Consider the following 16,118-nt stretch of genomic DNA (forward strand, 5'->3'; position numbering starts at 1 on the left):
CATATCGCAGGCACGTAGCCAGGATTTCGTGAAGGGGAAGGGGTCCGTGACATGAAATACTGTGGTCACCACACGAGGGGCTCGACCATTCTAAACTATTTTACTGGAACATATATTGGCTCTTTTAGCCAGGATTTCGTAACGGGAGGGGGGGAGTGACATGAAATTCTGAAGGCCCAGGAGCTCGGATTATTCTAAATTACTTTATTATCAACATATATTGGTTTGTTAGGACAATAAAATGAGGATATGTTGGTAAGTATTTTAATAAACTATGAAGAAATCTCGAGTGAAAGAATAAAAAAACGTATTGAAAAAGATTTTACAATATTTAAGTTGTTCCTCTGTTCATTCAAATATAACAATTTTCCTTTCATTATGACCTCAACTATTATGAAAAGTACATACTCAATAATGTCTTGTAAAATATTTTACAATATCTGTGTTCCTTTTTCTCTCTCTCTTTTATTTATTTATTTATTTTTTTATTATTCCGTCAACTACTGTCTGTTCCAAATGACAGGTTAATAAAGGAGCAGTACTTTCTTTTTTTTAAATAACATGTTTAATACTGCAAGTATGTGATGACGAAAAATTATGATAAAAGATGTCCACGCTGTTATACAACGGCACTATAGTTTCGGACTCTTGAAATCTCCTTGACTAGCAGCAGAAATTCTGAGAATTGCGTAACTTTTCAAGAAATTTCAAATTCCCTGACTCTTCCAGGATATCTTGCCACGATGTATTTCAAATAATACAAATATCCTCATAAGAAAGAGTAACCAAAAGCTTCCTGTATTTTTTTTTTTTTTTATTTTTAACGCTGATTTTCCTTTTTCTCATTTCATTTTGTTTCATCCTTCCTTAATATTTTCATTTCTGGTCTCGAAGGGGGGTCCAGACCCCCCTTGGCTACGTGCCTGCATATCGGTACATAAATAATAATAATAAACACAATGTAATTTATATATATTAAGTACTAAATATACTTAGTGGTATAGCATGTATTTGAGTATTATTTTTCTTTTCGAAAAACGAGTTTAAAATATTAAAATCACTGTAATAAAATATAATAGGCTATTACTAGATGGCGCCAAAAAATCACTTTGCCCGGGTGAAAATTTTGCCTTGGTTCGCCCCTGACATTAGATAATTTTTCATGTAGATTTCATACAATAGGAATATTCATATACAGTACATTATTCAGTACAATAGCTTGCAAAATCAGATTATTTGGGGTAGCATGCATTACTGGGTAGATTAGATGCAATGTTCCTACAGCTATAACTAACCTTTCATGCTTAATCTTTAGTTTAAAGAATTCTTTGATGGAAATATAATCATGTTTAATCGGTTTCGAACAAAAATCAATACAAAAATGATGTTTTAATATCTTATAGCAATGATAACGATTTTTAATAATAATATTTACGGCATTGTATTGTTCTCGGGTGGTACATAACATTGAAAAATGGCCTCATCGTCTTCTCGCTGCAATTCGTTATCTTCATCCTCTTCACTGTCTTCTTCACGTCCTTCTCGACAAGAAAGCCATGGAAGCCACGACAACCATGAATACCCACAAAGGACAGACTGATCATTGTTGTTTTGAGAATTCTCCATGTCACCTTGACGAGACGCCACTGAATTATCATCAAATAACATCTCTGCGACTCTCTGCATAGCGGCTTTCTTCGCAAGTCTCTGTCCTTCCTTTGATTCCAGTAGATCTTGAAGCCGTGACATGTTCTTTGACTTCAGAGCAGAGTTTAGAAGTTCCCCTGAGAACCCGTTGCCATGGTAAGCTTTGAGAACTTGGTCCATTCTTACAGGCAGTTCTTCTTCGCTATAGTCATAAGAAGAGAGTCCCCGGAGAACTCTATGGAAGAATATTATCTCGTAGGATACATCTCCATCTAACAGATCTTTCAATTGTAATCGATGAACAGTGCAGGATATAAACGGGACCTGAAATTTTAGTAGTTATATTGTTAGTACATTTATTCATGTATTCCTTCTTGCCCAACAAACTAATATCCCTAATAAGCTGAACAATAGATTAAAGATTTCAGACAAAAGTAGATTTCAAATTTCATGTTTATGTATTAAGAGAATGAGGGTTTACTTTTTTAATGAAGTACACTGACTGCCCACTGAATTGCGACCATCCCGACTGGTAGTATTGCAGAGAAAGAACACACTCGAGGCCAGTGGCGTAGGGAAGGGGGGGGGCCGGAGGGGCCGGGCCCCCCCAAAGAGGTCCGACAATGTACTTTGGTGCTGTGATGTTTGTAATTTTTTGTATATTTTTATGTTTATATATTTTTTTGTTTGTAATTTTTCTATATGTACCTATAACAGCACTTGGCCCTCCCCCCAAACACACATCCTGGCTACGCTACTGCTCGAGGCTACATGTTCGCAGAGAGCACACTGTTTAATCGGAGGTGGACAGGATTTATCCACATTCCACTAGGGTACGATTGAGGGTACCCGAGCACTAGGTGCGTCAATAACCCAGACAGCGATATTCGTCGGATGCGCCCGTTCCTTTGAAGTAAAAGTGTACAAGGAGTGGGACGAAAGCGAGGTAACGGACTCCAAGAGACAGAACTGTAGAGGTATATGATGAGGTGAGCGTTGCGTCAAACAGCTCCTTACAGCCAAATGAACCATCAATGTCCGGGAATTACGTAATCAATACAATGGTAGATGCACAACGCCCGTATTCCACGTAAGTATACGACGTACACTGGCACGGATGAAGTTCCACAGCAGACGACCCACTCCTTACGACTCGTCGCGCTTGGGCATAGGGACACGCTAATTGGACCGTGAATGATTGGAAAAGGGTGTGCTATTGTGCTGCCCAAATGTCTTCAGCGTCAGCCGTGGCAAAAATGTGAACTAAAGCTCACACCCTCACACACCTACGCGTTGAACCAATAAGGGTTCAGCTGTTGCTAAGCGAGGGAAAGCGAGTCGAATTCCTCCAGCCGATAGCAGCGCTTGCAACGAAAGACTAGGGATCAAGTCAATGTGGCATATCTATAGTTCGATAAATCACGGTTTGTGCTACTCCTATCGAACGGACGTATGCATATGTGGCTCCAACAGCAGGAAGCTATGGATACCTCGTGCATGATGCGTATTGTACAGACAGCTGGGGGTGCTGTACGGTTTGGGGATACTTCTGTTGACATGGACTGGGACCGTTGGTATCCATGAACCACAATTAGGGGTGCGCACGAGACGAGTCGAGACAGGATTTTCCTGACAAAATTCGAGTCGAGACATCGCTTTTACAGCACATTTTTGAGACGAGACAGCCACAAATCTTGTCTCGTGCGCATCCCTAACCACTATGAGACATCCATTGTGTACCTGCAGGTGTTACAGAATCACGTATACCCTACAATGTAACACTTCTATCCACACGAAGACAGCATTTTCCAGGACGACAATGCACGGTGCCACCAAGCCAGGGCTGTACGTGCTTGGCTTAAGGAATATAGTATTCCACGGAACTTCAACCTATGAATTGACCCCGTAACTCACCGGGTCTTAATCCTATAGAACGTTTATGGGATGTTGTGGAACGAGCTCTTTGCACCAGATTCCTGCACCGACATCTCTGGGCTTATTGTGGAATGCCATCAGGGATATATGATTGAGATCCCCATAGAAATATATCAGCAACTACTAGAATCCACGCCACGCCGTGTCCAAGCCGTTCTCTGAGCAAAAGATAGACCAACAAAATATTAGGTAGGTGGTCACAATTCAGTGAACACTCAGTGTAAAAGAAATAACAATACATTGAAACCTCTCAATAATGGATATTGGTGGAATATTATTATTTGTCCGTAAATGAGAATGGTTATACAAATTTAGATCACTCAAAGCTCATCTACGGATAGTTCCCCTTAATTCGCATACTTACTTTATTAAAAGTAAAAGTAAGCCAATAAGAACAAAGATTGTTGTTGCTAAAAACTGAAAATATAGATATAACTAATCAATTTGAACAGTTGGAAGTTAATCTGTGATCAAAATTTGCTTATAATTGCTGAGGGTGAAGGAGTTAATTGGGGCGCTCACTGCACAAAGGATTCAAGTTTATTTTTTATTTTTTGGTCATTTTGAACAACATTCATATTTAACAGAGTGACTTGAACTCCTAATGGGGTTCATTTTAATGCGCCAGATCACTCGACTATACCATACCAACAATAGCAGACCAGAGAGGAGGGCATTGCTGACAAGGAGACAATAGAGAATGATCTGTGTCCATTGAATACCATTAAGGAAGTGCTAGTGGTGGGGAAATTGTAAATGAAGAAGGAAAATAAACTGTTCAGTGCTTGACAAGAAATTATATTCCAATGGACGTAAAAGAAGGCATGGTAGAAAGAAAAAGAGGAAGAGGGAATATTCCAATCCATAACGGACAACTGCTACATTAAAATGAACAGGTTAGCTTAAACTTTTCAATTAGGAGTTAGTGAGTTGCCAATAAATACTTAGTGATGCGCCTAAACAAAATTCACTTCAAGGTGAACGTACGCTGGAATAAATATTGTACTTCTGAACTGACATTTACCTTTAAAATTGCTCTAAGTTACTTTAAGAAAATCTAAACTTCCTGCAGTATGTAGGACGCTGGTCTTCCAAACGTTGTTATTAAAAGCAAATAAAATAATCATGCATCAGAGCAAGAATAATACGAGGGCTATCCACAAAGTAATGACCCTTTAATTGTAATAACGTTACAACCAAATATTAAGTGAAACAATTTAAACCTCTACTGAGATACACGTTAGTTTAATTCTCTACGTAATTGCTTCCTACATTTATCATATATGTCCACGAATTTTACAATCCCTATTATAGTCGGCTGCCACCTGTGCAACAAGACAGGCGTACAATCAGTCATTATGAAAACTTTGTCCCCCTTGGAATTCTTCGAGCTTAGCAAACAGATGAAAGTTGCAGGGGTAAGGTTCAGACTGTAGTGGAATGAGCAAGCACCTACTATTCAAATTGATATAGCAGGTCCCAGGTCGCAGCAGTTGTGTGCGGGCAGGCGTTATCGTGTGAATCAGGTCGAACAGATTTCCAAACCAAATTTTTAGATGGCAAGTATTCGTAGTGTTTCAATACTAATCTATGGCTTATGGGATGGAATCTAGCAAGAGAAGAAGCAGATGATTCCAAAAGACGGTCGCCATGTGTTTTGCCTTCAAAGCATCTGTTCAGTTTGCCAGGTCTTTAGTTGATAAATCATTTGCTATTTGAGCGATTGGCATGGGATACCACCAAAGCGCAAGTCGTTGAGTGTTATACGTCTGTCTTGAGTAAGTTCGTCGTTCGCTTCCTTCTTCAGGTCATCTGTAGTAAGTAAATGAGTGATTAAACGTTCCACTCCACTTTCTCACATTTCTTTGTTTACTATTATACAGGGGCGAATCCAGAAGAGAAGAGGAAACTTTCTTATTTTATATATAAAAATAAAACACATCCCAGAGTTTGGAGCTTTTAAAAGTAGCTTTAAGTAGCAGTATTACATCCCCCCCCCCAAGAAGTCCATCCTGGATCCGCCCCTGCTACTATATCACCATACGCGTTCTGCAGGTTTCACCTTCTGAGTGTTGAAGAATCGAACACAATCAAATGGTTCATTTTTGTATCACGTAGCAAATGCGTAATAGCAAGTGATACTACCACTACTTACAGAACACTGAGCAAATAGTTGTTGAGACCAGTGGCGTAGGGAAGGGGGGCCATAGGGGCCGCCCCCCAAAGAGGTCTGACAATGTACTTTGGTACTTTGATATTTGTAATTTTTTAATATATTTTTTATGTTTATATATTTTTTGTTTGTAATTTTTCTATATGTACCTATAACAGCACTTGCCCCCCCCCCCCGCAAACCAACATCCTGACTACGCTACTGGTTGAGACCAGTCGAACTTGATCTGCGTAAACAATTATTACTTTATGGATAGCCTCGTATAAAAGCAAGATATAATTACATGTAGTAATTGATATATTAGACTTACTTCCAAAATGAACACAACCACAAGGAACCAGGATGAAGTCATCTGCAGATAAAAATTAGAAAAAAAATATCTTAAAACTTTGAGTTTATAATTCGAAATATTTGCATATTATATAATTTTACACTTTAGATACATTGAGAGTTACATATGGATTGAGCAAAAGAGTGACTGACTTCGTGACTGAAAATATTTTTCAGAATAACTTCTGTCCATTGGCATGAGTTGATTGTCTTTTTTCTTTCAAATTTTAGAATTTAAAAAATCTATCTAGAAAACTAATAAGAAGAGATATACAGCTGAAGGATTTGGTGCAGTATTGTGCTGTTCCACATTTGTGAGAAAAGAAGTTAAAGGAATACTTTTTTTTAGAAAGATAGTTCAAGATTTGTTCCGTCTGCATTAAATATAGAAACATTTTACTCATACTACTCAGGGAAGTAAGTGAGGGGGAACGTCATTCCCCCACTTCGAGAAACTATATATGGCGTCCCGCATTTCTTAAAAACCTTACAATGGGCAAAGATAGGCACGAGGATGGCGTGACGTCATGTGTTCCCCTACCTTTTCAGATCACTTTTATCCCTCCTCCTCCTCGTACTATTATAATTTATATAATAATAATATTATAGTGTGTTTTAGAATATAAATTCATTACTGTATCAAGATTTATGAAAAGTGACTTAGCACTATATGAGCTGGTAGGCATACTGGTAGGAAGTTAAGATGACACAAATCATACCAGCTATAATAAATTAAATTCTAGTACGTATATTGAAGTAATACCCACGTGCACACTCGTTCATTTCTCATTTTTATTTCTTGCTCGTTTGACTCCAACTACTACTAAATTTATTTATTTATTATTTTTTCGTTTATGAAAACTTAATTTTCGACACGGTCACTAATGTTATGATCTTGTTAGAGGCACTTCTGCAAGAACATGTTATCACAGTGCAATACGAGGTGGTTATCAGAAAGTATTAATTAATGTTAATGAACTAATAGGGACAGAATATTGAGTTTTGTGTCTTTACTCAAGACTCCTTTATATAGTGTCCGTACAGAGTTAACCGCTTTTGATCTGTTAAAGCCCACCATTGTACAACCCTGCAGATTGCATGGAAAACTGTTCTTACACCTCCACTATGACGTCATATGTAGTGACAAAATGGTGACCTCGAAATTGACTCTTCACATGTGAAACCAGGAAGTAACGTTTGGTGCCAGATCAGGAGAATAGGGCGAGTGGGGCAATATCTCAAAGCTATATCTAGCAGCTTCCACTAACGCTGTTTGGATGCATAAGTGGATGCATTGTCTGCTGCAAGGAGACGGATCCCTTTGGTAAACATACCGCGTGTTTTTGCTTAACAGCATATATATATATATATATATATATATATGTGTGTGTGTGTGTGTGTGTAATTATCAGTATGGACTAGGGGCGGATTTCTGGAGGAACGATGGAGAGGCGGTGAAATATTCTGTTTTCTCCCTCACTGGTGCGTGCCTCTGATGTTGATGGGGGAGAGGCGAACGATTCTTTGCCTTCTGGATTCGGCAATGGTATGGATTTTGGCATACTAATCCTGAAATTACGTACAATAGTATTTGCAGAAATTTAAAGCAGTTGTTCTATTTACTGACTCGCGTCGTGATACGAAATAATAAATATTTCAATATTTTTTTGTGTATGATGGTTCCAGTATGAGCAAGGCTACCATACTTCACTGAAACTTTCCAACTCTAGGCCTATATAATGTTTTATAATAAGATAAGATAATATGTATTTGGGTTTCGTAATACCAATATTGAAATCTCTATCCACTTCAAGTGGGTGTACTGGGCAGTAAAGAAAACTTCACCACGAGACACAAAACAGATACTGCCGTGATCGCAAGACAGAAGACGACTCCACACAACTGAGGAATATACTATTATCACATTGCTTAAATGCCACCAGACTTACCGGATCTTTTTTCTTGCTCAACCATAGTCAGCAGTAGTAGGCTTATTCACAAAGCATCCCACAGCACTTGCTGTGAACATCTTGTTGTTTTGATATCTACTTTTATTTGAATTTCTTTGTTAGCAGCAGTGACGTATTTACGATTTTGTTTCCGGGAGAGGGCTTTTCTAACTTTACTCCTGGAAATGTGAAGATTCTGCAAGATATTTCATTAACTTTAAAATAGTAAATAAAATATGGGGGCCTAAGCCCAGAAACTCCTCTTAAATACGCCTCTGATCACTAGCCAGGGTAAAAGTGAGGGAAACGCTGGGGACGACGTCTCCCCACTTTCAAATAAACATGTATGGCATCCCTTCACTTCCTAAAAAATTACAATGGACAAAGATAGGCACAAGGATTGCCGTGACGTCATGCATCCCCCTACCTTTTCAGATAAACTTTTACCTCTGGCACCAGCACAGGCTAGTTATATTTTTCTTTTTAAATAATGATTTTGGATAAATATCCATATGCGATTATTTAAATTACACATATTAGCAACGAACACGTGTCTGTAACAAAAAAAAAAAAAAAACAAAAAAAACGTTAGTTTTGTAACAAAAAATAATAATGGCTGTGTAAAATAAAATAGGAATATTTTCGCGTCGACTTCAGTTGAAAACAAGTTGGAACAAGGACCAGAGGCAGAGAGAAAGGACAACCATAACTAAATCGGGAGTCTAGAAAATTTATCTATGAGCAACAGTGATTCAGTAGTAGGGTCTACAGAACAAAATTCCGAGGTGGAGAGCAGGGACGGCACTAAGGGTGGGCGGGGGTGGGCGACCGCCCACCCGATGAAAAGCCTTGCCCACCCCAACATAAGTAGAATAATGAAGGTGACACCCTCTACTTCAAAAGCAATAGGTACTGTGAAGACCTAGTGCGTACGTTATTTAAATTTTGATATGCAAATGTCATATCAAAATCTTTGCATATCAAAATGGAAATTATATGTAAATATGTAACCACATATATTTTATATCAATTCATTTAAATATTTAATCATGCATAATTAGATGTTAAAAGCCAACAAGATGTATATGCTTCGTAAAGAATTCATATCTTTTTCATAGGAAGAGATGGAAGAACTTCGAGTACAAAGTTTTTTTTTTTCTGGAAGAGCATTTCAAAATTTTCAAACTGAAGTTCAGCAAACTCATAGCCTTCAGCGGAACACACACGAACAGCAACTAAGATGGTACAACTGTTTCCAGCTTACTATGAGTTTCCAGACTAGATTTTGGACTATTCAGAAATAATAGTATGCTGGACTACAGCTATATGTCAAGGACTAGTGGATGAGAGATGGGTTGGCTACTCTCCAATATAGCGCCGTTCAGTCGTGTACATGGCTATTGTATACTAGTCACACAGCAGTGTTGTTTTTTGGGAACAATAAGGTGCGAGAAACTCTCTTGATGACGTATTTTGTCACCTTACCCGCCCTGCCCGCCACGGCTCTAGGCCGGTAAAAACGAAGCTATCGCCAGCTTCAACGCGGAGTAATATGTTTTTAAAATTGTGATTTGGTTTTCGAAAATTTGTTTTTATTCAAATTTAAAAGGTTCTTGGATGCACCCGTTTATAAATTATGATTATTTAACACGGTATGTCACATGTCCGACAGTATCACGTACTCTTTCAGTACGTTTTAACAGTACTATTTACAGGCAGTTGTTTGAACTCGTTGAGCGGTGTTCGTCTGCAAAGATGGAAGGGGCTTCCTGCCCACCAATGTATCCGGAAGACATATTATATTAATTAACCACCCCTAAGGTAATGACAGTCATGTATTATAATGTAGGTATATAGTAAATTGTATAATGTTATTAATCTAAGGTCTGATTTTGCAGCATATTTGTTCAATAAGCAGGGATGAGTGAAATTCAGTAAAAGTTTGTATTGAGATTACACCCCGCTGCAGACTGTGTTTGGGTATAGATGTCACTACCTGTCACGTGAGTTCTTGATGGAAGGGGGAACATGTATTTTTTCTAATATGTTTTGTTTTTCTAATTGTTTAAATAGTCTTCCGGTACATGACATGTGTTGTGTTATATATCAAAATATTCAGAGAAGATCAAGGAATCGTGTAAAGTATGTGAAACTCACCAGAGATTGTATATAAATGTAATATTAGGGCATAACAGTGGTGACCTATTTAGGAATTTCGGTTGTCACCAACAGAGAGAAAGAACGTTGACCATAAGAAAACCGGTAGACTGAAGGTGAGTCTAGGTTTTTCAAGTTCCAGCGAGCCTAATGACTAGGATCGCAGGAGAGGTCATGAGACACTTCGTTAGGAACATCGAGTGACTTCACGTCGCTCAGTGAGACACTTAGTTCTTAGTTTGAACACAGGACACATCGTTCAGTGACACTTCGAGTCTGTTCATAGGACACTTCACGTCGCTCAGTGAGACTTTACTTCGTTTGAGTTCTAAGTGCATAGAACACTTCATTTAGTGACATTAAATTACCATGTCTTTGCTAGTGTAATTAGCAACTACTATGACATGTATCACATAGTGCTTAGATAGCAAAAAGGGGAAATATCTTCTCTATATGACCCCATCGGGAGTGTTTTTTTTTTTTTTAAGTAACTTGCTATAGTTACATATGCGTATATATAGTTAGGGGTGTTTCGTTGTACACCAAGACCAACTATTATCTAAGAACATGTACGTATTATAAAGAGATTATTAACGAGTGTTGGTGGACTCACCGTGTGGCTCACATTTACAATGAGCACACTTCCAACCAGTTTGTTTTGTGTCTAATACACAAATATGTCAGACGATATGTCATCAGCAGAAACATTTATTTTTTTTTAACCTGTGCATAGCAAATTAGTGCACCACAAACATATTGTTTTTAACCTGTGAAAGTTAAATAGTGGGACTTTTTGCACCACAGAGCACCAAATACAGTAAGGCGTGACGAGCCTATGTCACCTTTACTGTAATAGTGATGACAGTAACTCTCAACTTGTAACAGAGAGATATCAATGCAGAGATCGACGAAGACAACGTGATCTTCAAGACTGATCATAAAAAACCGTAATATGTGGGATAAAATTACGTCACGCATATACGGAAGAATGCGTGCAGAGTGGAGGATCCAGACAACAGTGAAGACTGGACTCATGCAGGACATATCTGTGAAAACTACAAATTAAATCACGCGTGGACTAGAACTATTGGTATAAGTAATACATATTGGCCACTAAAACGAGTATCTGTTTTTTTTTTCTTTCTTTTCGTATACAAGTGTTGTTTGTGAAATCGAGTGTAAATAGTTCAAATTCAATTCCGCCGAGGATATATTAAATAGTTATGAAAATCTACTTATACGTCTGTTACATACTACAATTCCCGTACAAATCCTGAAGGTTTACTTGCTGCCTGGTGAGTACAAAAATATCTAAAATGTTTTGTGACTTCTGTTCTTTTCAGGTGGACTTCGTTCGGCGACTTCATTTAGCTTACTGCTAATAGTACTCCTTGTTAATGTATTCTGTTGGTAATCCTTAGACTCAAGCTCAATGTTACATGAGTCGCTACTATTTCTGTAGCCCATGAGTCGCTTCGAGAGCGTACAATCAGGGTAGGGAAACATGAACTATGAGACCTATGTAGATCTCAAAATCGGGATTTTCTGTTTAATTTTAAAAGTAGCATAGATCTACATAGGGGCAATTTTGATTATTCTATCAAAATTAAATTTTTGTTTTTTTAAAGAGTCTCAACATTTTTTTTAACTCAGTCTCTACCGCAACCAAACAGTTCATAGTTCATGGAACCCACGAGGACAGACAGTCTTCTCAGGTGTGACGTAAGACTGCTGTCAAATGTAGAGAGAGAGACACACCTCACTATCACTGGTACGCCTTCCTCTTCTCTCTACAGAGCCTCACGCAAATTTACATGCTGGACACTTCATGTCGTATGCAAATGTCAGCACACCTGTGCTTGGAAGGTAAATTCTTCATGTGTCACCGAGCCGGGGGCTCATCACACCTTATTCAATTGGCTCCCAAGCGTGGGGCTTGATGGACGTCTCCGTCCGTATACAATTGGCGCCCGAGCTTTAGGGGCTAAGCATACGCTAGCAGCGTAAGCCGAAAAAGGGTACCTACCTTGATACACCAACAGAAGTACAAGGGTAGAGAAGTAACTTTTCATTTTTATTTATTTATTATCTCTTATGCCGCGTGATAGGTTGAAACATAGTCCCCATGGTATCCAAGAACCTTGTTACAGTGTTAGTCCAGGAAATCTAGAGCAATTATACCCTTAACCTGGGCAAAATTGCAATAGAAGCTTTTAAAACAGTTTTTTATTCAGGAATCATTACTGAATAACATATTAAAAATCCGACAAAATCGGACCACGGGAACACTCCCAAAAACGGTTTTCAAAATGGCGGACCATGATTTAAAAACCTTGCGTCTATCTTGCAATTTTCTTCTGTATCTCGGTTTCCTGTAATCCGATTTTGACGATTGTTTTTTTAAATCAAAGGTCATTTTACGTACTATATTTTTTATTAGGAGCACTGATGTCCTATCTCGCACAGTTTCTTGTGAAAAACGACATTTAATTTTAAAATTCATAATTTCTTACATTTACACCTTAAATAATTGTCTGTACCTCGGGTATCTGCAATCGGATTTACATGATACATTTTTTAAATAAGAGCTACATATAAATGCTAAAGTTTTTAATAACGACACTTTTCTCCTATCTTACACCGTTTCGTGTAAAAAACTATTAATTTACAATCAACGTATTTTTTATTTATCTATTTAATCATTTGATAAAGCTCAATAAATTAAAATATTATTATTGGTTCTTCCATGTCAACTTTTTGGTGTATTTTAGTATCGCATGAGCTAACTGAGACTTGTCAGCTTTCCTCATCACACTCTGAGATTCAAATAACGTAGGAGGATAAGAACAAAGTTCATAACACATCACATCTTCAAGATTCATATCCCCACCAGCAGCAACAGTCAACATGCTCTGAAAGAGAAGTGCTGCATCTATTTGTATATCATCATTAATTCGACTCACAACAGCAGCATCAGATCCTAGAGTTTTCGCTTTGTCGGATCTTTTCCCAGAATATTTGAATACATCATTGCCCATCATTTTTTGAACGATGTCCGTACCAATGGAATGCAGTTCATCAACATTTACTCCAGGATCAGCTATTACACCTGCGACAATGTTAGAAAGATCTGGGCCAGAATTGAATGGGGATATTGATTCTAGTCGGTCAACAACTTTTTAAATATCGTTACTATCCCTAGTTTGTCTACTTTCCCTCATTTCTTTGTGTTGTTCACTGCTTTCCAACAAACTTTTAGTGTATTCCTAAATTGCTAAGTTATAAGTTGAAGACACAGGCATAGAAAGTAGCTATGTTTCTCTTTGAATCTCTGTAAATCCACTTCCTCGTGTCAGACCTCCTCTACTTTTCAGAGAACGCATTAATACTTGCTCTATCACTAGATCTGAACCTAATCCGGCCCATACCCTATCACTTCTTCTTATCACAAACTTGCCTTCCTGGAACATTTTGTGAACAACTGGATTTTCAGATTCCAAACTGAACATTTTCTGCAAATATAAATATAATGACTTGAGGTAATTGTGATGTCCAGCTGCTGCAACTATTGGGAGAATCTCCATCATAGATTGCAAATGTAAATCCCATGAGCCAGTCCTATCTGCTGTTATTAAGTTACGTGCAACGTTGATCTTTTGCATATACTTTAGCCAAAGTTTACTTGTTCTTGAGAAAGACTGAAGGTGAGTTTTCTTCTCCTCCAAAGCAGTACTGATTTGAGATAATGCCATAGACAGCTCCACGTCCTCAACATGTTGTTTGCCATTTATGACGTTATCAAGTAAGATACAAGCTTCTTTAACTAGATGATGAGGGGATCCATCTTCATTGCGAGGGAAAACATCTGAAACCAATAAGGTACAAAGAGCTACATCTACTATCATATGCCCTCGCATTGCTCGAGAAACAGCTTTTCCAGACATCATATGCAGCACAGCATTTGATCCATCGATTTCTTGAAGTACTTCAGATAATCCTGAACCATTCATCAAAGTGCCACTTGAACTCAAAAGGTTGATCAAAGTATGAAATGTTCCCATCATTAAAACAATATCTTGGAGATCATGGATAATTTGGGAAGCTTTCCAAAATAAAGGCTGATCAAAAGTAATGATACAAGGGATACGTTGTTTATGTGCTAACTTGTTCAAGTACTGCAATGTTGAGAGTATACATGTCATGTCACTAGCTGCCATATCAATGATAGGAAGAAATGTGATTGATGCCACACCAGGATGTGAAACATTTGTTCCAGAATGAATTGTTTGCATTTCTCCTGACCAACTTGGACCTGATCTTTCGGCTGCACATATTTGCCACAGAAGATTTAACCTACTTATAGAGGCAATGGCCAATATTGGAAGTTTGCTGAATGAAATCTCCCTGAGCATGCTTCTTGAATGTCTGTATTTCACAATATCAACTGCTGCAACATTCTTAATGTCACTTTCAGCAATCTTACAGCGTTGAATAATTGGATGGGTCTTGTTCTTTGAGATTGTAGCTGCAATCATACCCATTCCATGAAAGGTGTTCTTTACATCCAAAGTACAAACATTGTGGTCAACATTATCAGCTGCTAGAAGAACTGCAGTGTTGTTGGCAGTATTTAACGAGATATGGCTACCTGATACTGCAGCATTTCTTTCAAATCTAATTACTTCGGAATATGATGAACAATAACCAAGACTGTGAAGCAAATCAACAAGGTACCTTGATCTAAAGTTGTGATGCAGCCAATCTGCAATGGACACAGTAATATTCTAGGACATATACCTTGCATAATGCTCTGACCAATTGAGCCAATTTTTATAGAGGGATCCTTTCCCACAAATAGTTTTGACAACAGTAATTTCAAACTCTTAGGTACGTATTGCAAAGTACTTTCTTCAGTAAGGTCACTTGGAGATGGGTATACATCCACATTAGAAACGTTGAGGGATTTCACCTCACTTCTGATTATTTTGGCTGCTGCTTCTATTAAGTATATCTTCTGTAATTCAATATCACATTCTTTTGACTTTTGGTGATAATTTTAAAGAATTTTAGTGGCTGTATCAAGTAAAGTGACTACATCTGCCTTTCCACTTCCACCAGAAATAATAATTTTCTCTCCATAATACTCCAAAAGTTTCCTCTTCATATGTCTCCGATCATAGGCACAGGTTCGACTCCCTTCAAGATATTCTTCCATTTTTGAAATTAAATCTCCCATCAGCAGTTGTTCTTCATCATTATTTTCCAAGTACGAACAAGTCTGAAGGAATGCAAGGTACTGTTCTTCATTACTTGGCCGACCTTTCTTTATGTACTTATTGGAGGAAGAGTATTCACGGGGAATGTTCCTACCAGTTCGAAAATTGACACTACAAGTGTTATGATAGACGCAGTCCACAAATGTATCGCAAAACAAGCAATGAGTGGCACTACGAATTGGGTCTTCATTTAAACGTACACTTTTCTTGGTTTTGTTTCATCACTAGTCTGCCGTTTCTTGACACCAATATCCTTTGAATCTGTAAATCGTTTCCGACATGAAACATGGACACCAACAACATCAGTTCTGCGCCTGTGGCTTGCTTCATTTATGCCATCTGCTCCTTTCTGTTTAATTTTAACTATCTCTTGCTAACTGTCCAATTTTTCCTTACATATCACACAATATTCAAACATCTCCATTTTTAAATTAAACAGAAAAAAAGCAAATTATAAATAGTTGCTTTTTAAAATATTAAAGCCGTAAAAACAAAAATTAATAATAAAAACAAATTAAGAAAACAGGCAACTAACACACAAATTAGACATTATTTAGAAATACAGGGTGGCCCAAACGGAGGTATACACCCCTGCATTGATCAAGTATAACATTCTAGCTTATGGGTTTATTTGCTTCGGCTGTTCCGGGC

At 37.8% G+C, this 16,118-nt stretch overlaps 1 protein-coding gene across 1 annotated transcript in view; it reads right to left on the reverse strand.

Moving 5' to 3' along the window:
- Positions 1 to 982: 982 nt before the first annotated feature.
- LOC145691529 (uncharacterized) overlaps positions 983 to 16,118 on the reverse strand; it is a 32,127-nt gene continuing 16,991 nt past the window's right edge. Inside the window, exons 2-3 of the mRNA XM_081766940.1 lie at positions 6,066 to 6,107; positions 983 to 1,971 (exon numbers count right to left, since the gene is read on the reverse strand). Of these exons, the coding sequence (XP_081623066.1) occupies positions 1,432 to 1,971; positions 6,066 to 6,107 (582 nt within the window). The 3' untranslated portion in view covers positions 983 to 1,431. The remainder of the gene's footprint in view (positions 1,972 to 6,065; positions 6,108 to 16,118) is intronic.

This window comes from Thermobia domestica, chromosome 8 (assembly GCF_964235325.1).
Source record: "Thermobia domestica chromosome 8, izTheDome1.hap1.1, whole genome shotgun sequence".
Taxonomy (NCBI): Eukaryota; Metazoa; Arthropoda; class Insecta; order Zygentoma; family Lepismatidae; genus Thermobia; species Thermobia domestica.